The sequence below is a fragment of the Dipodomys merriami genome, unplaced genomic scaffold, assembly GCF_024711535.1.
Source record: "Dipodomys merriami isolate MVZ:Mamm:240054 unplaced genomic scaffold, mDipMer1.0.p SCAF_7, whole genome shotgun sequence".
In the NCBI taxonomy this organism is placed as follows: Eukaryota; Metazoa; Chordata; class Mammalia; order Rodentia; family Heteromyidae; genus Dipodomys; species Dipodomys merriami.
In genome coordinates, this window is record NW_027206290.1 from 15,284,960 (window position 1) to 15,306,732 (window position 21,773).

The window sequence follows — 21,773 nt, forward strand, 5'->3', positions numbered from 1 at the left end:
CAGGGTCTGGGCTCTGTCCCTGAGCTCCTTTTGCTCAACACTAGTGCTTTACTTCTTCAGTCACAGCCATTTCTAGCTTTTTATTTTTTGAGTAATTTATTAGTGGAAAAAGTCTCACGGATTTCCCTGCCTACACTGGTTTTGAACTGCAATCCTTAGATCTCAACTTCCTAAATAGCTAGAATTACAGGCATGAGCCACCAGCACCCAGCTTTAATCTAAGCATGTCAAATGAAAATGTAAACCTACCCTCTAACTTGGGTATTTAGTTTTAGAAGGTAGGAAAGTGTAAAAATCACAGGGTAATCTTTATATTGTAGCTTGCCTTTTTGTTGGTATACACTTTAACACAAAAGAAAAAATAATTCTGGTTATGTTTAAGCCTATCTTATCACAATCCTATTATTAAAACAGCGTCATCCAAGAAAACTGCATGTCTTCAAGTAGTAACCTGATTATTTTTGTGCAGTGTTCTATTTTTTAGAAAGAGCGAATGTGTTAGATTATGAAAATGGGCTTATGCTCTTTTTATGCTTGCCCAACATATATTATCAGTTTTATTGGCAAAAAAAGCACTCTAATTTTCCTTAAGGAAAGGAAATACCTTTTGTTTGTACTCTTGGACCAGATGGTTTGAGGGGTGTGACTCTAACTGTAATGGTGGACATATAACAGGAACCTAAGTCAGTCAGCATGCTCCGTACACCTAGAACGTGATTTAAGAATGACCAAGACATTCCATAAAGCCATGTAACAAAAGATAATTTCAAACTTCAATGAAGTTACTAGAAATATAAAATAGCATTCAGGATGAGATAACCATCAATAATGGAAAACCATCAAGAGGACAGAGCCTGAAAGCTAAATCAATGCCTTAACCAATGGAGAAAATAGCTCGTGTGATATTGGTTGGGGTCCTGGGTTCCATTGTTACTATTAAGTTCCTAAACTGTTCACATGCTAGTCAAGCCTCTTTGAATTGGGGTTCCATTATCTACAAGTTTCGAAAAATCATGATCGATAACAATGATTTTCAACTCTTCAGCATTTAAAGTACTGATCTCCTGAAATTCAAAGTGAAAGACTTTAAGAGTTTTCAAAGATTAATTGGAGGTATAGATTCCAAAAACTGTGAGGTTTCAATTCTAGTACAATAATAGCCATTTTTGTCAAATATATACTAATGTTTTATTAATTCTTTTACTATAGTTCATAATAAAACATCAAATTGCACTACTAAACAGGTCTACTTAATAGCAAATTAGGCTCTGAATGTATAAACACAAATAAGATACGGTACCCATTCTTAATAAATTAACAATTTATATAGATGATGGTTTAAAATAAAAGTTATAAAGTCAGAGTTACAATGGAAGGAGAAATATGTGGTATGTAAAGGAAATTGAGAAAAGTGAGAAAAATCCTTTCTGGAAAAAATCAGAGAAAAATAACATGTGTGAGTACTTTTGTCTTTACCCATAAAACACTAATGAAAAACTTATAATTAAAAGCAATAAAAAAGTATAATCAAGCCCCAGTGTAAAAAGGACCCTGATAAGTGTATAAAGTGTATAAAATTAGATTAGAGAATGCATGTTAGCAACTATCCTAGTTCTGTAGCCAGGATTTAACCAGTAGATTAAAAGAACTAGGCTGATTAAAAGAACTAGGCTCCTTAACTATCTCATTGAAGCTACTTATCCTGGGGATAGCACAACTGACCAAAACCCAAACTAACCTTTTCAGAAAAGGAGGAAAGCTGCCTTCAACCTCCTTCCTCTTTTAAAACCATCTTAAAGGAATAATAAAAAGTAAATTAAGGCTGGGCACTGATAGCTCACACCTGTAATCCTAGCTACTCAGGAGGCTGAGACCTGAGGATTGCAGATTGAAGCTAGCCTAAATAGAAAAGTCCATTAGACTCCTATTGCTAATTAAGTATCAAAAACACCAGATGTGAAACTGTAGCTCAAGTGATAGAGCACTAACTTGAGCAAATAAACTGAGGGACAACACCCAGGCCCTGAGTTCAAGCCCCGACAGGCTTGAACAACAAAAATCATTAATTAAATAAGAAAGAAAATAATTCTGTGTTGTCTATAAGATAAAAATGTACCATATGAATTTTTGGATTGCCTCTTCTATTTCCTTGAAGAATTGGGTTGTAATATTGATAGATATGACATTAAAATTGTAGATAGCCTTGGGAAGTATTGCCATTTTCATGATGTTGATCCTTCCAATCCAGAAGCATGGGAAGTTTTTCCACTTTCTAAGTTCTATTTTTATTTCCTTTTTCAGGTTTTTAAATTTTTCATCATAGAGGTCCTTCACTTCTTTGGTTAAGTTAATTCCTAGGTATTTTATTTTTTGTGGGGCTATTATAAATGGAGTTGCTTTCCTGATTTCAGCCATGCTTTTCTCATTGTTGGCATACAGAAAAGCCATTGATTTTTGAGGATAATTTTATACCCTACTACTTTGCCAAAGTTTTGAATCAGCTTGAGTAATTTGGGAGTGGAGTCTGTGGGATTCTTTAAATACAAGATCATGCCATCTGCAAAGAGGGAGAGTTTTATTTCACCTTTCCCTACTGGAGGAATATCAATACCAAATTTCAAACTCTGTACTGGCACAATAACAGACCTCAGGACCAATGGAATAGAACTGAAAACCCAGAAATGAACCCACAGACCTATAGCCATCTAATCTTCAATAAGGGAGCTAAAAAAATAGAATAGAAGAAAGCCTCTTCAGTAAATGGTGCTGGCAAAACTGGTTACTCACCTGTAGAAAACTAAAGCTAGATCCTTATATATCACCCTCCACCAGAATCAACTCCAAATGGATCAGAGACCTCGGAGTCAAAGCAGACACCCTGAAAACATTACAAGATGGAATAGGAGAAACCCTAGGTCTCCTTGGCACAGGCCAAAATTTTCTTAATAGAGACCCAGAAACACAACAAATCAAAGAAAGGTTGGACAAATGGGATTTCATGAAGCTGCAGAGCTTCTGCATGGCAAAGGACATAGCTAGCAAGATCAATAGAAAGCCCAGGGATTGGGAGAAGATCTTCACTAGCCATCCAACAGACAAGGGTCTCACATCTAAAATATACTTGGAACTCAAAAAATTAAATCCCCCAACAACAAATCCTCAAAGAAACGACTGCCCAATAAATAAGTGGGCTACAGACTTATAGAGAGGGACTGGGAAGGTGGCTCAGTGGTAGAGCGCTTGCTTTGCATGCTTGAGGCCCTGGGTTCAATTCCTCAGCACCACATAAGCAGGAAAAAAAGCCGTACTGTGGTACGGTGGCTCAAATGGTAGAGTGCTAGCCTTGAGCTGAAGAGCTGAGGGACAGTGCCCAGCCCAGAGTTCAGGCCCCACAACCGGACTCCCCCCCCTCAAAAAAAAGACTTACAGAGAAACTGCTCTGAAGAGGAAAGAAGGATGGCCAATACACACATGAAGAAATGCCCAACCTCTCTAGCCATAAAAGAAATGCAAATCAGAACAACACTGAGGTACCACCTCACCCCAGTCAGAATGGCTATAATCAAGAACTCTAACAACAGATGCTGGAGGAGATATGGACAGAAGGGAACCATACTGCATTGTTGGTGGGAATGTAAACTTGTTCAACTACTTTGGAAAGTAGTATGGAGGTTCCTCAAAAGACTTCACACAGAGCTCCCCTATGACCAACAATCCCACTTTTGGGCATTTACCCGAATAATCACAAATAAGACCATATTAAAGTTACAGGCACAACTGTTTATTGAAGCATTATTTACCATAGCTAAGATATGGAACCAACTCAGATGCCCCTCAGTAGATGAATGGATTAAGAAAATGTGGTGTATATACACAATGGAATTCTATGCCTCCATCAGAAAGAATGACATTGCCCCATTTGTTAGGAAATGGAAAGATTTGTAGAAAATTATATTAAGTGAAATAAGCCAGGCCCAAAGAAACATAGGTCTCATGGCTTCCCTTATTTGCAATAACTAGTATATGTCTGAGACAAATAGAAAAGGTCAGAAAAATTGATGTTAGGAGAAATTAACCCCAAAATAAGGACTCAAATGGTTTTTCTTTCTTGCTATTGTTTCTAACATATTTATAAGATGATTTCTTTGTTGCTTTGTATGTCCCTCCCCCACGGTATAAGCCCTGCTTTCACTGTGTTTGATGTTGGTATAATTTGGGGAGGGGAAGGGAAAAAACAAAATGTTTAAATAAGGATACAGGTGGACCTATTGCAGCAATGAAATGTACAAGATGGTATGTCGAAAAACGAACTTTACAACTTTGGAGTGTGTGGGGGAGTGGGGGAATGGGGGGGATATAAGAGGGCAGGAATGGTAAGGGGAAACAAAGGAAGAGGCAGCAATGCTTTATAAGAAATGTACTCATTACCTTGCTGATGTAATTGTAACCCTTCTGTACAGTATTTTCACAATAAAAAACTTATTAATAATAAAAAGATAAAAACATCAAACATAAAATTATGAGATTTTGAGTCCCTCTCCTCAATAAAGGAAAAATTATGTAAGAAACTCACTGGAATAATCCAGAGCTTAATTATATTTACATTAAATCTATTTAGTTTTAAAGTATATTTGATTAATGGAGCTGAGTCATTAAATCCTAAAATGACCAGGAAGATATAAAAGTTCTCAATTGTACATATTGAAAAACACATTCTGTATATGAAATAACATATATAGATAGAGAAATTTACTATCCACTATTGAGAGGATAGCTCTCAATAACTCTCAATTGACCAAACAGATGAAAATTGTCAGAATAGTTAAGACATATCATACAACAGAATCAATCTGGTGGCTATATAAAGAACACTGAATCTCCAAATGAGAATCTACACAGTCTTTATAGGCACATATCAAACATTTGTGGAACTACTCACAAGGATGGTTAGGAGATTTCAACATTTCACATTAAACAATGGACTTCAACAATAGCATATAGACAGCAGATTCTGTATCTGCAAATACAACCAACTGTAAATAAAAAGTGCTTTTTAGAAGTGCGTCTGTACAGACATTTTTCCTGTCGTTTTTGGGTAAACAATATAGAAAATAAGTATTTATATTGCATTCACAGATGCTTAGGCTTTATAAACAATGTAGAGATCATTTAAAGTACATAAGAAGATGCATATAGGTTATATCTATGTGATATGAACACATGGTCATATATTAGGTCACAAAACAAGAATTAGCAAATGTAAGATGAATCAAATCATACCAAATGTCTAGGCAAAAGAAAGAAAAACAATGCAGATGGGAAAGAAGTTGAATATTTGTATAAGTAGATTATATGACTTTATGTGTAGAAAACCTCTAAGGATTTCACATAAGATACATACTCAACTAGTTTAAAAGAATGAAGTCAAAGTAAAACAATCATTTGCATTTCTATGCATCAAAAGGAAGAAACTGAGAATCTGAAAGAAACTGAGAATCGAGTCATATTCACAATAGCATCAAAAGAAAAAAACTTTTAGGAATAAACTTAAGCAATGAGGAGAGTGACACGCACATTGACAACTACAAAACACTGCTGAATGCCAGTAAAACTGACACAAATAGAAGCAAAGATATCCTGTGTTCATGGTTTGGAAAATTAAAGGTGCTAAACTGTCCATGGTACTGAAAGTAATATTCAAGCTATTACTATCAAACTGCAGGGTTGTCTTTTCCACAAATATAAGAAAAAAAGTCCTAAAATTCATATACAACCACAAAGGACCCCAACTAACAAAGAAAGTTTTGTAAAAGAACAAAGCTGGAGTTGGGTGCCAGGCCTACATCAGGAGACTGGGATCTGAGGATCAAGGTCAAAGCCAGTCTGGACAGATAAATCCAAGAGACTATTGTTTTCAGTAACCATCAAAAAGCTGGAAGTGGAGGTGTGGTTCAGGTGATATAGTATCAGTCTTGAACAACAAAAACTAAGCAAGGGCATGAATTTAAGTCCCATGCATCAGTACTGGCACAAACAAATAGCAAACAAACAAAGCTGGAGGTCTCATTGCTTTCTGGGTTCAAAAGACATAAAAAAGTTCCAATAATCAAGAAACAAGAAATATCTAAGACTATAGAAATATTTGACAAGGAAGGCATATCTACACAATGAAAAGGCTTATCTACAACAGTGTTGGGAAATTTGTATACTCACATGGAAAATAATAAAACTGAACCCTTATTTTGCACTATACATAAGTCAACTTAAAAGTCAACTAAAAAGACTTAAAGATGAAAACTGAAACTAAAAATCCTAGAGGAAAACATAAGAGGAAAACCCAATTAACATTGATAATTACTATAATTTCTTGGGCCCAACATTCAAGAAATAGAAGTCAACAAAAAACAAATAGACAAGTACACTGTTGATACCTAGGAGTTGGAGCAATAAGGAATTGATTTTCAGTGGACACAGAATTTTATTCATGCAGGATGCAAAAGTTCCAGAGATCTGCTACAAATAGATGTAAACATTTTAACTATTACAATACTATGCTACACACTGCAAATCTTGTAAGTATGGATTTCACATGTTATGGTTTGGGTGTTGCAACTGTTTATTTTTCATTCTTTTATTGATTGTTATTTTAAAGGTAATGCACAGAGGGGTTATGGTTACATAAGTCAGATGAAGAGTACATTTCTTTTTGAACACTGTCACCCTTCCCTTGCTCTCTCCCACTTTTCCCTCCTGTCCCACCCACAAGTTGTATAGTTGATTTTCAACATAGGGTCTAGTGAGTATCACTGATGCATTTCTTCAGTTCACCCTTTGTCCCACCATTTCTGTGGCTCACCTTACCCTCTCAAAGACAGATAAATGAACAAATAAGAAAAAAGGAAATGAAAACAAAAACAGCAACAAAGAAAAAAACATAACCTTTTGTTTCCATTCCATGGAATGGAATAATACATATCATTTTGATATGTATTATTTGGTTTGGTTAGATACACATAGCCATTGTGCTTATGTGATCCTCTCCTAAGAATATCCTCCTTCAGTCTCACTCTGTGTGAATGCCTAGAGACCTGTATAATTTATCATGCCCCAGTGTATTTTTTTTTCTTTTACCATTCAGTGGGCTTACTTGTAGTTTTAGAGGCACATGATGAAACCATGCAACCTCTGTTTCTTGGGGTCTGGCTTACTTTGCTTAATATCATCTTCCCCAAATCCTTCCATTCCCTGATGAATGGTACAATACCATCCTTTCTGATCAATGAGTAGAATTCCATTGTGTGTGTGTATGTGTGTGTGTGTGTGTGTGTGTGTGTGTGTGTGTGTGTGTGTGTGTGTGTATATACCAAATTTTCTTGATCCATTAGTACACTGAAGGGCATCTGGACTGTGATAAACAATGCTGAATTAAGCATGGTTGTGCTGGTAGCCTTAGTGTAGCCTTTGGATAAATGCCCAGGAGTGGAACTGATGAGTTATAAGGAAGCTCTATGTTTAGTCTTTTGAGGAAATTCCATATTGCTTCCAGAATGATTGAACAAGTTAACATTCCCACCAACAGGGTAGTAGGGTTCCCTTTTGGCCACATCCCCACCAGCATTTGTTATTGTTAATTTTCTTGATAATGGTCATTCTAACAAGGGTGAGGTGGCATCTCAATGTTGTTTTGAGTTGCATTTCTTTTATGGACAGAGATTTCTGAATGTTTCTTCATGTGTTTATTGGCCATTATTACTTCTTTTGAGAAGTCTATCTTTAAGTGCTTAGCCCATTTATTAATGGGGTTGTTTCTTTGAGAGTCTATTTTTGGGAGGTTTAATCTTTTTATCTCTTAATGTACTTTAGATATGAGATCCTTGTCTTATGAATAGCTGGTAAAAATCTCCCATTCTTGTTAGCTATGTCCTTTGCCATGAAGGAACTTTTCGGTTTGATGCAATCTCATTTATCTAGTTTTTTAAAATTTTTCTGTGATTCTGATCTTTGCTTAGTAATTTTTTATTTAGTAAGTAGTGTTTCACCTACCACTTCCTGTAATATTTCCATGGTATCTGGCCTTACAATGAAGTCTTTGCTCCATTTAGAATTAATTCTGGTGAAGGTGATATATAAGGATCTATCTTCAGTTTTCTGCATGTGGATAGCAGCTTTTGCTAGCACAATTTGTTGAAGAGTCTGTGTTTTTGGCTTGCTTATCAAATATTAAGTGGCTAAAGATTTGTTGATTCATTTCTGGTTCTTCTGTTCCACTAGTATTTGGGCCTATTCTTGTGTCAATATCAAGGTGTTTTTTTTTTTTAATTTATTTATTACTGTAGCTTTGTAATAGAATTTGAACTTTGGTATTGGTATTCCTCAAACACTATTTATCTTATTTAAGGACTGAATTGCTATTCAGGGTCTTTTGTTATTCGATATGAATTATTGGATTACTTCCTCTGTTTCATTGGAAAAAAATAGTTGGGATTTTGATGGGTATTACAGTGAACTTGTAAATTGTCACAGCTGTTTTAAAAACACATACATACACACAAATGTACAGTGTTCCATGAATGTGTTAGGGTTTACATTTCTCAACTTTATATTTAATATCTCTCACAGCTTGCCTTCGACTTTTTTAAAGTCAAGTAGGTTTATTTATATCCTTTATGCTTTGTTTTGTTTTCATTCTGAATGTGTTGCATAGAATGTGTCATCCCTTGGTTCCACTTGGCCAAATCCAAGACATCCCGCTCAATTCACAAGTTCTCTCTGAATCTCTCTTAAAGAAAAATATGATCATACAAGTACTCTCTGAGCTTCAAACTACTCACTTAAATGTTGCCTAGGTATTATGCTCTGTCACTTTTCTAATATGGAAGATTCATGTTTCCAGAAGATATATAAGATCAAGTTATAATCTTGTTGTCTAGTCACTATTTATCATAGTAGTAACAATAACACTGTAAAACATTTTCAGTAAATATTTCTCAACTGACTAAACAATGCCTGGAAAATAAAATGGTTAAAATAAAAAATCCATATGTGAAATGTTGACTTAGGGCATGGAATATGGGGTTGAGATGATCTTGAAGAATTGTCTAGATCTTGGAGAATTCTTTTACCACATTTGCTTATCTCTTTGCAGATAAATACATGACATACTATAATAATTCAGTATACAACTTACTTTTACATATTATGCAACATGATCTAAAAATTGTAGTCTTTCTTTGAAAACGTATCAAGGCTGCTATACAAGAAACAGTAACAGCTGTTTTTAACATTCCTAATTCCATAGTCAAAGTAACAATACAAACCATTAGAGAAATAATATATTATCCCTCTGTTTACTGGAGTGAATATTTATTGGCTATTCTTAGTTTCTGCAGTAAGCAGTAAAGGATGTGGTTTTGCTAATGTTATGGGATCCTTGAAAACAGATTGCCAAATTGGATGGCTCTCATGAAAGCTTACTGAAGAATGTTCTGTGTCTAAATACAAACATACATACACACAAAATTCTACAATCAGTAGAACCATAATTAATACAACTTTCCAATACTGGCTTGAAATTTTTAGTCAGCTGGAAGCAAAGGAAGAGAATATAAAAGCCTTCTGTACAGCAATGCCAAACTGTTTTGGAAAGAACCCAAATTGAATTTTGAGTAACTGTTTATTTCAAATGCCGTGTATATGATTTTCATGATAATGCTATACAGCCTCAACAAAATTTTCAGAAGTAATATTCCTGCTTTCCAAGCAACACACGTGCATGAAAATAAAGGAAGTTCTAAGGTGCTTTGATAATACAGTGTACCCATTTTTAGGACTAGTAAGTTTAGCTCTGTTTTCCTATTTCTAGAATAATTTCAAAGCAAATCAAAAAGCTCAACAAGGGCTGGGAAGTTGGCTGAGTGGTAAAATGCTTGCTTGCACACATGAGGCCTGGGTTTGATTCCTCAGCACCACATAAGCAGAAAAAAGCCAGAAGTAGCACTGTAGCTCAAATGGTAGGGTGCTAGCCTTGAGCTGAAGAGCTGAGGGATAGTGGCCCAGAGTTCAAGCCCCATAACCAGCAAAAAAAAAAAAGTTCAACAAGATAGACAAAACTGATCTTTCTCAGTTTACAAGGCAAAAACTCATATCTTTCTACCCTTAAAATTTATATTGTTGATAAAATCATGCCTTCTAAAATATCATATTAAAATTTCATGGTAGTCTCACATTGCTCTAACATCATTGGTGTTGATGAGTATTTAAGCTTATGTCTACTGAATAAACTTAGGTAAAATAATGTGAAAAGTAAGAACTGCCCACTGGAAATTCAAGTTATTCATTAGAATGACTAGTTTTCAAGTTTTATTCTTTTTTTTTAACCACGTTAGACATTTCAATATTAAAAGTAACTAAGAAATGAGATGGAATTTCTAAAGATCATTACTGTAATCATAATAAAAGGTCCCACTGAAGCTGGGTGTCATTCAATTCTAGCTATACAAGAGTCTAAGATCTGAGAATTGCAGTTTGAGGCCAGCCCAGGCAGGAAGGTCCAGGAGACTCTTATAACCAATGAATTACAAAAAAATAATCTAGTCCTCCACATCTTAGGTCACAAAGAAAACTCGTCCAAATTCAGAAACATTGAAGTTATACCTTGCATTCTGTCAGACCATAAGGGAATACAATTAGAACTCAACATCAAAAGCCACCAAAGAAAGTCCTGTAACACATGGAGGCTGAACAACACACTGTTGAATCACCAGTGGGTCATGGAAGAAATTAGAAAGGAAATTCAAATGTTCATGATACTCAACAAAAATGAACACACAAACTACCAGCTCATCTGGGACACAGCAAAGGCAGTACTCAGGGGCAGGTTTATAGCTCTGAGTTCCTACATCAACAAATTGGAGAGATCTGAAACCAACAATTTAATGAGACATCTGAGCCTCCTTGAAAAAGAGCAGCAATATAAACCCCAATCCAGTAGATGGAAAGAAATAATTAAAATTAAATCAGAATTAAATGAATTAGAATCCAAAAAAACATAGAAAGAATCAATAAAACAAAGAGTTGGTTCTTCGAAAAAAAATAACAAAATTGACAGACCCTTAGCAAATCTTATCAGAAAAAAGAAGAGAACACCCCAAATAAATAAACTCAGAGATGAGAATGGAAACATCACCACAGAAACCACCAAGATTCAGAACATTATAAGGGAATACTTTTCAAACCTTTATGCTAATAAGTTTGAGAACTTGGCAGAAATGGACCTTTTCTTAGCAAATATTGACATGCCGAAACTAAACCAAGATGAGTTAAATCATCTTAACAGGCCCATATCAAGTATTGAAATAAAAACAGCAATAAGAGACCTCCAATCTAAGAAAAGCCCAGGACCAGATGGTTTTACAGCAGAATTCTACAAGGCATTCAAAGCAGAGCTCACACCAATACTCCTCCAACTCTTTAATGAAATTGAAAGAGAAAGTTCACTACTGAACTCATTCTATGAAGCCATCATAACCCTCATCCCCAAACCAGGCAAAGACTCATCAAAGAAAGAGAACTATAGAACCATTTCTTTGATGAATATTGATGCAAAACTTCTCAACAAAATTTTGGCCAATCGACTTCAACAATTCATCCAAAAAATCATACACCACGATCAAACAGGATTCATTTCAGGGATGCAAAGCTGGTTCAATATATGCAAATCAATTAATGTAATTCATCACATCAAAAGGAGCAAGGATAAGAACCACATGGTTATCTCAATAGATGCAGAAAACGCATTTGACAAGATCCAACACCCCTTTATGATGAAGGTTCTGGAAAAATTAGGAATCCATGGAACATTCCTCAATACAATAAAGGCTGTATATGACAAACCTACAGCCAGCATTGTACTTAATGGTGAAAAACTAAAGCTATTTCCTCCTAACTCAGGAATGAGACAAGGTTGTTCACTGTCTCCACTGCTCTTCAATCTAGTATTAGAATGTCTAGCTATAGCAATAAGACAAGATGCAAACATAAAGAGGATCCAAATAGGGAAAGAAGAAGTAAAACTCTCCCTCTTTGCAGATAACATGATCTTGTATTTAAAGAATCCCACAGACTCCACTCCCAAATTACTCAAGCTGATTCAAAACTTTGGCAAAGTAGCAGGGTATAAAATTAACCCTCAAAAATCAATGGTTTTTCTGTATGCCAACAATGAGAAAAGTGTGGCTGAAATTAGGAAAGCAACTCCATTTGCAATAGTCCCACAAAAATTAAAATACCTAGGAATTAACTTAACCAAAGAAGTGAAGGACCTCTATGATGAAAACTTTAAAAATTTGAAAAGGGAAATCAAAACAGAACTTAGAAAGTGGCAAAACCTCCCATGCTCCTGGATTGGAAAGATCAACATCGTGAAAATGGCAATACTTCCCAAGGCTATCTACAAATTCAATGTGATACCTATCAATATTCCAACCTCATTCTTCAAGGAAATAGAAGAGACAATCCAAAAATTCATATGGAACAATAAAAGACCCTGAATAGCTAAAATGATCCTCAACACAAAGAATAGTGCTGGAGGAATATCAATACCAAATTTCAAACTCTACTACAAAGCCATAGTAATCAAAACAGCTTTGTACTGGCACAAGAACAGACCTCAGGACCAATGGAATAGAATTGAAAACCCAGAAATGAACCTACAGACCTATAGCCATCTATTTTTGATAAGGGAGCTAAAAAAATAGAATAGAAGAAAGATAGCCTCTTCAGTAAATGGTGATGGCAAAATTGATTAACAACTTGCAGAAAACTGAAGCTAGATCCTTATATATCACCCTGCACCAGAATCAACTCCAAATGGATCAAAGACCTCGGAGTCAAAGCAGACACCTTGAAAACATTACAGGATGCAATAGGAGAAACCCTAGGTCTCCTTGGCACAGGCTGAAATTTTCTTAATAGAGACCCAGAAACACAACAGATCAAAGAAAGGTTGGACAAATGGGATTGCATGAAATTACAGAGCTTCTGCATGGCAAAGGACATAGCTAGCAAGATCAATAGAAAGCCCAGGGATTGGGAGAAGATCTTCACTAGCCTTACAACGGACAAGGGTCTCATATCTAAAATATACCTGGAACTCAAAAAATTAAATCACCCAACAACAAATCTTCAAAGAAACAACTGCCCAATAAATAAGTGGGCTAAAGACTTAAAGAGAAACTTCTCTGAAGAGGAAAGAAGGATGACCAATAGACACATGATGAAATGCTCAACCTCCCTAGCCATAAAAGAAATGCAAATCAAAACAACATTGAGATACCACCTCACCCTAGTTAGGATGGCTAAAATCAAGAACTTTAGTAACAACAGATGCTGGAGGGGATGTGGACAGAAGGAAACCTTACTGCATTGTTGGTGGGAGCGTAAACTTGTTCAACCACTTTGGAAAGCAGTATGGAGGTTCCTCAAAAGACTCCACATAGAGCTTCCCTATGACCCAGCAATCCCACTTTTGGGTATTTACCCAAATGTTCACAAACGAGACCACACTAAAGCTACCAACACGACTATGTTTATTGCAGCATTGTTTACTATAGCTAAGATATGAAACCAGCCCAGATGCCCCTCAGTAGATGAATGGATCAAGAAAATGTGGTATATATACACAATGGAATTCTATGCCTCCATCAGAAAGAATGACATTGCCCCATTTGTTAGGAAATGGAAAGGCTTGGAAAAAATTATATTAAGTGAAGTAAGCCAGGCCCAAAGAAACATAGGTCCCATGGTTTCCCTTATTTGCAATATCTAGTGTATGTCTGAGTCAAGCAGAAAAGGTCATATAAGTTGATGTTAGGGAAATGAACCCTAAGATACATGTTTTTTTTTTCTTTCATGAGATTGTTTCTAATACATTTATAAGATTATTTCTTTGTTGCTTAGTATGTCCCTCGGCCACAGTATAACCCCAGCTTTCACTGTATTTGATGTTGGTATAATTTGTGGAGGGGAAGGGGAAAAACAAATCGTTTAAATAGGGATACAGGTGGACCCATTGCAACAATGAGATGTACAAGTCGTTATGTTGAAAACATACTTGACAACTTTGGTGGGGGGGAAGGATTGGGAGGGGTGGGGGAGAATGGGATGGGATGGGAAGAGGAAACAAAGGTGGAGGCTACAATGCTTGATAAGAAATGTACTCATTATCTTGCCCATGTAATTGTAACCCCTCTGTACAGTATTTTCACAATAAAAAATCATGTCAAAGGTCAAAAAAATAAAGAAAAAATACTCAATGTATGTGTGTGAAAAAAGAAATGGAAAACTTGATGTGATTGTTGGGCAAAAGGGTAGTTGGCAGTGGAGAATCATGGAAAGGTTCACTCTGTTCAAGAAGCACGGTGCATTTTAAGGTACAATTCCCTTGTACAATCATTCAAAGATAAATAAGTAACAAAGAAAAGTTTTAAATAAATTGTCAGGTTGAGGGCAAGAAAAGTAACTGGAGATCCACTAGATTAAGTTTGGTGAAAGAAGCTTAACTACAATATTGGCAGAAAAATGTTTTTAAAGGAAAATAGAGGAAATTTCATGACAAAGAAGAAATTGGGGAAGGCACAAGATTGTTTAGGGGTCAGGAGAGGATTCTATGTAAAACATGTGAAACACGAACATGCAGAGTCAGAGGTGCACTTTCATGAAGACAGAAAGGAAATGAGAAACATCACTGCATTGAGGGACAACTTTGTAAGCAGCAGATAGGTTTACCACGCCTCTGCCTCCTCCCTCCCCCCACCGCCCAACCTGGAAAAAAGCAGGCTGTTCAGTTACATTTGAATTTCAAATAAACAAGTAATTTTTCATTTAAGTATTTCATTTAAATATTTTTCCTCCTTCTTGCAGGTTTCGTTTTCCTGAATGCTATGCATCCCACAGTACAAATTCCTACATCAGTTCCAGTGCTCCCTTTTCTGCAAACCTTGTCTTCCCTCTTCTCACAATGGCATATACTAACTATAGTTTATTGTGATTATTATAGAATTTTCCCTACACATCTACACTGTAAAGGATCAGAACTTTCCATCATTGTAGATTCTAGGATCTACCATAGTAGCTATCACAGAAAAGACAGCCCATCAATATTTGCTAACTGAAAAAAAAAGTGCTATTTCAGATCTTTGTTATCTCTCCTTTAGAGGATTCTAGCTCAGCTCATTTCTCCTCTTTCTCAGTTCCCCTCTGAAAATTTGACATAGGAGGTATAAAAACCATTCAGCATGATGTTGTATATTCTCCCCAATTTAATCCCAAAGGTAAGTGATTAAGAGCTCAGACTTTGCAATCATGACTGTATAACAATCCTAGCTATGCTATTTGATAGTTATGTGACTTTGAGTGAATAACTTAATAATTTGTAAAAAGAGGGTATTATCGGGGCTGGACAGGTGGCTCAGTGGTAGAGTGCTTGCCTTGCATGCATGAGGCCCTGGGTTCAATTCCTCAGCACCACACAAGCAGAAAAAGCCAGAAGTGGCATTATGGCTTAAGTGGTAGAGTGCTAGCCTTGAGCTGAAGAGCTGAGGAACAGCACCTAGGCCCAGAGTTCAGGCCCCACAACCAACAACAAAAAAAGTGGGAGGGAATAATATCTATCTCACAATGCTTTTGAAAATTTAGATAATTTCTGCAAATTTATTCACTTGGTAGTATAGTGGATATAGCTAATATGGTTATTATTAATATCCTTCCTCTTTGAAGCTATACTTCATAACTTTTCAATCTTTCAAACTTTAGGTTTCACCAACCCTTGTCCTTATTCACAATGTTTGTTTACCTATATCACCCTGCCACATTAGCAGCCTGGGTGGGGGAAGCTTAGCATTTAAGTTTTTTCTATTAGCAGTTCCTAGCACATATACACAATGGTAGAAAAACAAAGTTCAACGCTTAGATTTCTTTGGGTATTTTGTGTTATTTTAAGGCTTCAGGACACCATAGGGTTGTTTGTTTGTTTGTTTGTTTTTAACTTTAGGCAATGGATATTTTAGTCAGCTGTAAAGTATTTTAATGGGTCAGAAAATCCTCACCAATTTATTTGTATGCTCTGATTTTTCAGATTTGTTTTTTTCTACTTTTTTCAAGAAGTCCCTTTTTAGACATTTATATGATTTGAAAATATGGTTATCCTAATAAATTATATCTATAATAATCCTTGAAAATAATTTTCAATGATCTGAATTCTGAACTCAAAAAGGCTTAGTAAAATAGAGTAAGTTGCTGAGAAACACCACTTTATAAACCAGAAATAAAAATGTATATATAGATGAATTCAAGGAAAGACAGGCAAGTAGTGGGCAAGTGTAAAGCACTAATAAAAGTCTAGCCAGCTTCTAGGAAGATGCAACTTATACAACCACTATGAAAAATAGTATGGGATTTCCTCAAAAAAAAGTTAAAAGTTAAATAGAACTACTGTATAATCCAGAGCTATCATTGTTAGGCATTTATCCTGAGTGTAAGTCAGGACACAATAAAGACATACTCACACCCATGTTTATAACAGCACTTGTTGTAATAGGCAAGCTATGAAAACAGCTTAGATAAAGATAATGCAGCTTAGATAAAGAAAATGTGGTATATATATATGTATATGTATATATACATATTATCTAATCATAATATGTATGTATATATACATATTATCTAATCATAATAATTGAATTAACTTTGGCAGAAAATGGATGGATATGGAGGTCATCTTGTAGTAGGCTAGGTTTAGCAAGACAAAAGTGGGATCTAGTCCTAAAAAGTATACACATCCATAAATACACACACATACTCAGAACATGAGTGTGATAGGAACTGTGGAACTGTTTGGAGAGACATGGGGAAGAGACAGGGGAAGAGAATGTTGGAGGATGAATTAAGTATCTAAATACATAGTGTCTATGCATGAAAATGGCCTGAGGAAACTCACTGAACGTGAACAATAAGAGTGCTAATGGGGTTACGGAAAGAGAGGGCAATAGAAGTAAGTGGTCAATCTAAAGCATAATATGCGCATGTGTGAAATACCACAGTGAAACCACATTGGACAATTAATATTTGTTAAAGAAAATGAGTAAGAAGAATGTACAATAGGTACTACTATAGGTAGAAATTGGCAAGACCAGAAAGGGCAAAGAGAGAAGGTAACAGAGGGTAAATATGGTCAAAGTTCTTTCTGTATATGGATGAAAATTAAAAAAAAAAAACACAAGTGTTGCAATTGTTTGGAGAGCTGGGCGATGGTGACTCACACCTGTAACCTAGCTACTCGAGGCTGAGATCTGAGGCTCGTGGTTCAAAGCCAGCCATTTTTTAATTTGGAGAAGAGGGAATAGGGAGATGAAGAATAATGGTAGGGTGGAGTGAATTTGGTCAAGGAACATTTTACCTTTGCTCCTTCGGGGCCATTATGTCCAGGAATCCCAATGTCTCCAGGAAAACCCTAGAGAAAATAAAAATGTAGAGAGTTTATTCCACAGCAAATTACTTTAAATCTATTGAACACAAATCCTCTTTGCTTTTCTTTCATGTCTAATTAATACAATTGCTATTCTATAAAAATGGTAAACATTGGTAGGCAACTGTTTAACGCTAGAATGAAAATGTATGCAATGTACCAAAACAGAATTTATGCCATTAGTTATTCACAAATAATCCTTAGTCCTAAAGAAAACTATTGCAGTCTAAGAGGATGAAGGTTTTATCCAAAAATGATTTATGTCTTGGAAATGAGGAAAATGAAGTGTACCATGATATCTTAATATCATATAGCACACAATGCCATTAAGATTTTTTAAAATTAACTTTGTTAGATTTACTGTTTAATAACTATGTGTTAATTTATAGAATTTCGGTAGGTGGAGGTGCAAACCAATTCAGTATGGCTAAAAACAACCCAAATGTTATGGCTTAATATATTAGTTGATTTTTGTATTTTTCTTGTTTTCTGTGTTAGTACTGTGCTTTGAGTAAGAGCCTTGAGTCCTCAAAAGTTCAGCCACTTGTGCAACACCCTTCATCCCTTTTCACTTGAATTATTTTTCAAACTTTTGCCTAGGGCTAGCTTCAGACTGTGATCTTCTTACCTCTACCTCCTCCATAGTAAGAATTCCAGGTGGGAGCAGCCACATCCTGCTTGTTTGTTGAAAAGCTATACTCTGGATCTCTGCCTCCAGAAGTCACAAAGATTACAGCCTTGCTCCACAACAACTAACCCAGATTTATCTTATTATAACATCTACTGTGTAATTACCTATAAATACATACCTCCTAAAATGCTTATTGAACTTCTTACTCATTACATTGTTCATGGATAATTCTGCTAAAATCTTTGGCTTGTATTTATATTTGCAAGAAAACAGTAATTTTATCTTTTGAAAATTACACAGGCAGTCTAAAACAGATGGGCCAAGAAATAGAAATGGATCACTGTGTTAAATAAAAACCTGTGTTGGGAATGAAAGGGTTTAGGAGGTTGCTCTAAAACAGTTTGATTAAAATAAATCAGAATGTGATTCATCATTGTTGTAAGTTAATATTTGGTGTTTTATCTGTACTGATTATTGTCACAGATAGGTTTTTACCATTTCCCAGTGATAGAGACAAAAACAAGTAAGAAAAGTTTATAAACCAGCCTTTTCTTTTTCTTTCTTTTTTTCCCTGTGTATCTATCAGTATAGGGCTGGAACTTGGGGCTTAGTTGTGCTTTTGCTAGAGTTTTTCACTTATGTCTGGTACTCTAACCCACTGAGCCACACTATCACTTCTAGCACCTTTCTGGGGATGCCTCTGAACCACCTCAGATCTCAGCCTCCATCATAGGTATAAGCTATCCATTCCAGGCCACAAGTCAGCATTTCTAAAAGCACAGGCTACTGGCAAAGCATGATTGTCAACAAGAACAGGTAGTTCATAGTGCAAGATTAGATCATTATAGGTATAGGCAGAAACTTTTGGAAAAGAGTCCAGAGCCACAGCAAATAGGAGAGAGACATGACAAATGGGATTACAGCAAAATAATGCCTCTGTACAGCAAAAGACCTACTTATTAAGTTAGAAAGACATTCAACAGATTGGGAGAAGATCCATGTCAGCAATATATTCAATGAAGTTCTAATAGCTAAAATATACAAGAAGCTCAAAACTTAATACCCTCTAAAACTAATAAACAAATCAATAAATGGGCAAAGGAGCTTAAGAGAGACTTTTCGGGAGAAGAATGGCAAATAATCACATGAGGAAATCCTCACCATCTCTTGTTATAAAGGAAATACAAATTAAAACAACTTTGAGATCCTGTCCCATTCAGGCCAGTTAGATTGGCCAACATAAAAAATTTGAACAATAACAAATGTTGGCAGGCATGTGGGGAAAAAAGGACCCTATTGCACTTTTAGTGAGAATGTAAACTAATACAAGCACTCTGGAAGGCAGTTTTGAAGGAGATTTTCCTCAAAAAACTAAACCTAGAACTCCCCTATGACCCAGTGATACTAGTCTTGGGCCCCAGAATATCGTAAGTCAGAATATAGTAAAGACACTTGCACATCCATGTTCATTGCTACACTATTCACAATAGCCAAGCTATGGAAACAGCCCAGATGCCCTACAACAGATGAGTGGATTAATAAAATGTGGTATATACACACAATGGAATTTTACTCATCCATTAGAAAGAATGAGAGTATGTCATTTGGCAAAGAATGGACCTAGAACAATTCATACTAAGTGAAGTAAACCAGCTTAGAGAAACAAGCAGTGCATGTTTTCTCTTATATGTAGAAGCTAGACCTAAAATATAACTAAACATGACAACCTGTTCAGGACTGTAGGCATTCACACAAACAGTCAAATTAAAGGTGGATACTCTCAGGGAGAAACTCAAAGGTGTAACTTCTCTGAACATTTAAAATACTATTTATCAAAACAAATTCCAAGAAATGGACCCATGAGTTTTTTATTGTTATTGTTGTTGTTGGTGGTGGTGGTGGTTGTTTTTGTTTCGAGTTTCTTTTGGGAGCATCAAATTGAGGTACAAAAAGGGAGGAAGGAAGGATGAACAAATGTAATCAAGATATTCAGTATACACCACGTAGAAAATGACCTATATAATTTGTGGGCAGGGATGGGAGGGGAAAACGAGGAGAGCAAAGGGAGTGATATTGCCCCACAAAAAGAAATGTACTCATTACCTAACTTAAGAAGTGGTAAACACTCTGTATAATGCCTTAATAATAACAATAAAATTAAGGTGTTTTTTTTAAAGAAAAGGCAGTTTAATGTAGAGATAAATGATAAGGGAATAAAATGACAATAAATCATAACATAAAGTTGATTTGGGATAATTATGTGAAGAAAAACAAGGAAGTGTCAGTCTGGATTAGAATGAATGTACTCCAATAGACTAAATTTGAGATTTAACATTTGGATTCTGTGGAGAAAAATATAAGCTGGGGATAGTTCTGACCAAAGAAAAAGCAATGGTATATACAGAATCAGATATCTAGAAGTTCTAGAGTAGCTTAATATGGATTTGTCCAATTTAGACTTATTGATTGCTTTATTAATCAGAAGGAATCAGGCTGCATACATGGACATTAAAAACAATATTTTTTTTTCTTTCCTGGTAATGCAATTCTCTTTCTCTTGAACACACCACAGAGTAGTGTGGTCTTTTAGCAATCATGTTAAGTGAAATGATCCAGATTGAGGTCATGAAATCTATTCTTAAATGATATACATATGAACAAATATGTGACTAGGGGAAAAGTATAACTCTTCTCAGTTCCTCCATAACACTCCTAATTGTCCAGCACTAAACTCACGGTGTTCCCTATCATGTCTTCCCTCACTTCACTCACTATCTGCATGGATATTACCCTGGCCCACCACTTTCCACACCAAAGAGTTATACATTATCTTTAAATATTTCTTTTTTCACTCTTTTCCCTGTTCTTTTCCTTAAGAATTTTCCTTTCAGCCTGCTATCCCATTGCTTAACCTGGTGACTTGGCTTACTTCATTTTGTTCATCAGGTTGTAAAGTCCTTGAGTGTGCTTTATGTGCTATTCACTACCACATTCCCAGGCAACTGGGAAAACATCTGGCACACAGTAGTTACTGGAATAAAATGGCTTTTTGTTGTTGTTGAATGATTGACTTGTTTCTTTTGAAAAAGAGGACATCGTGTCCTGTAGCTACATGTGATCTCTCAGTACTAGTTTACAGCCAATTCAGAAAACATTGGTGATGAAGCATCCTCATGGGAAAATCCAGAACTTGTCCATCTTTCAGATGAGAACACCTTGTTATACCAGAAAGCAAAAAAGATATATTAGAACCAAGAAAGATATCATAGGTATCAAAATGAAAGTCATGTTGAAGGCACTTAGAAGATGCTTGAAAAGCCTACTGGCTAGGTACAGGACAGTATGAACTTTACTCACTCAGGAAAATAATTTTGTTCGATTGAATTACATCAAATATATTTAAATTTTATGTTCACATGCAACAATATTGAAAATTGTCCATGATTAGAAGATAAATTGAACCAACTCATCAGCTAGAAAAGTGATACAAATGAACAATCATTTATTTTTACTTTCTATGCTGTTCCTTTTTTATGCAAATAATAGATAGAAGATATATTTCACCCACTATCACAATATCACACCAATATCACACAATATCAACGATATTCTTCAGAAACA

At 35.6% G+C, this 21,773-nt stretch overlaps 1 protein-coding gene across 1 annotated transcript in view; it reads right to left on the reverse strand.

Annotated features, from left to right (window-relative positions):
- Window positions 1-21,773, reverse strand: part of Col24a1 (collagen type XXIV alpha 1 chain) — a 286,389-nt gene that overhangs the window by 167,755 nt on the left and 96,861 nt on the right. The window contains exon 19 of the mRNA XM_070007045.1: window positions 17,453-17,506. Coding sequence (XP_069863146.1) covers window positions 17,453-17,506 — 54 coding nt within the window. The remainder of the gene's footprint in view (window positions 1-17,452; window positions 17,507-21,773) is intronic.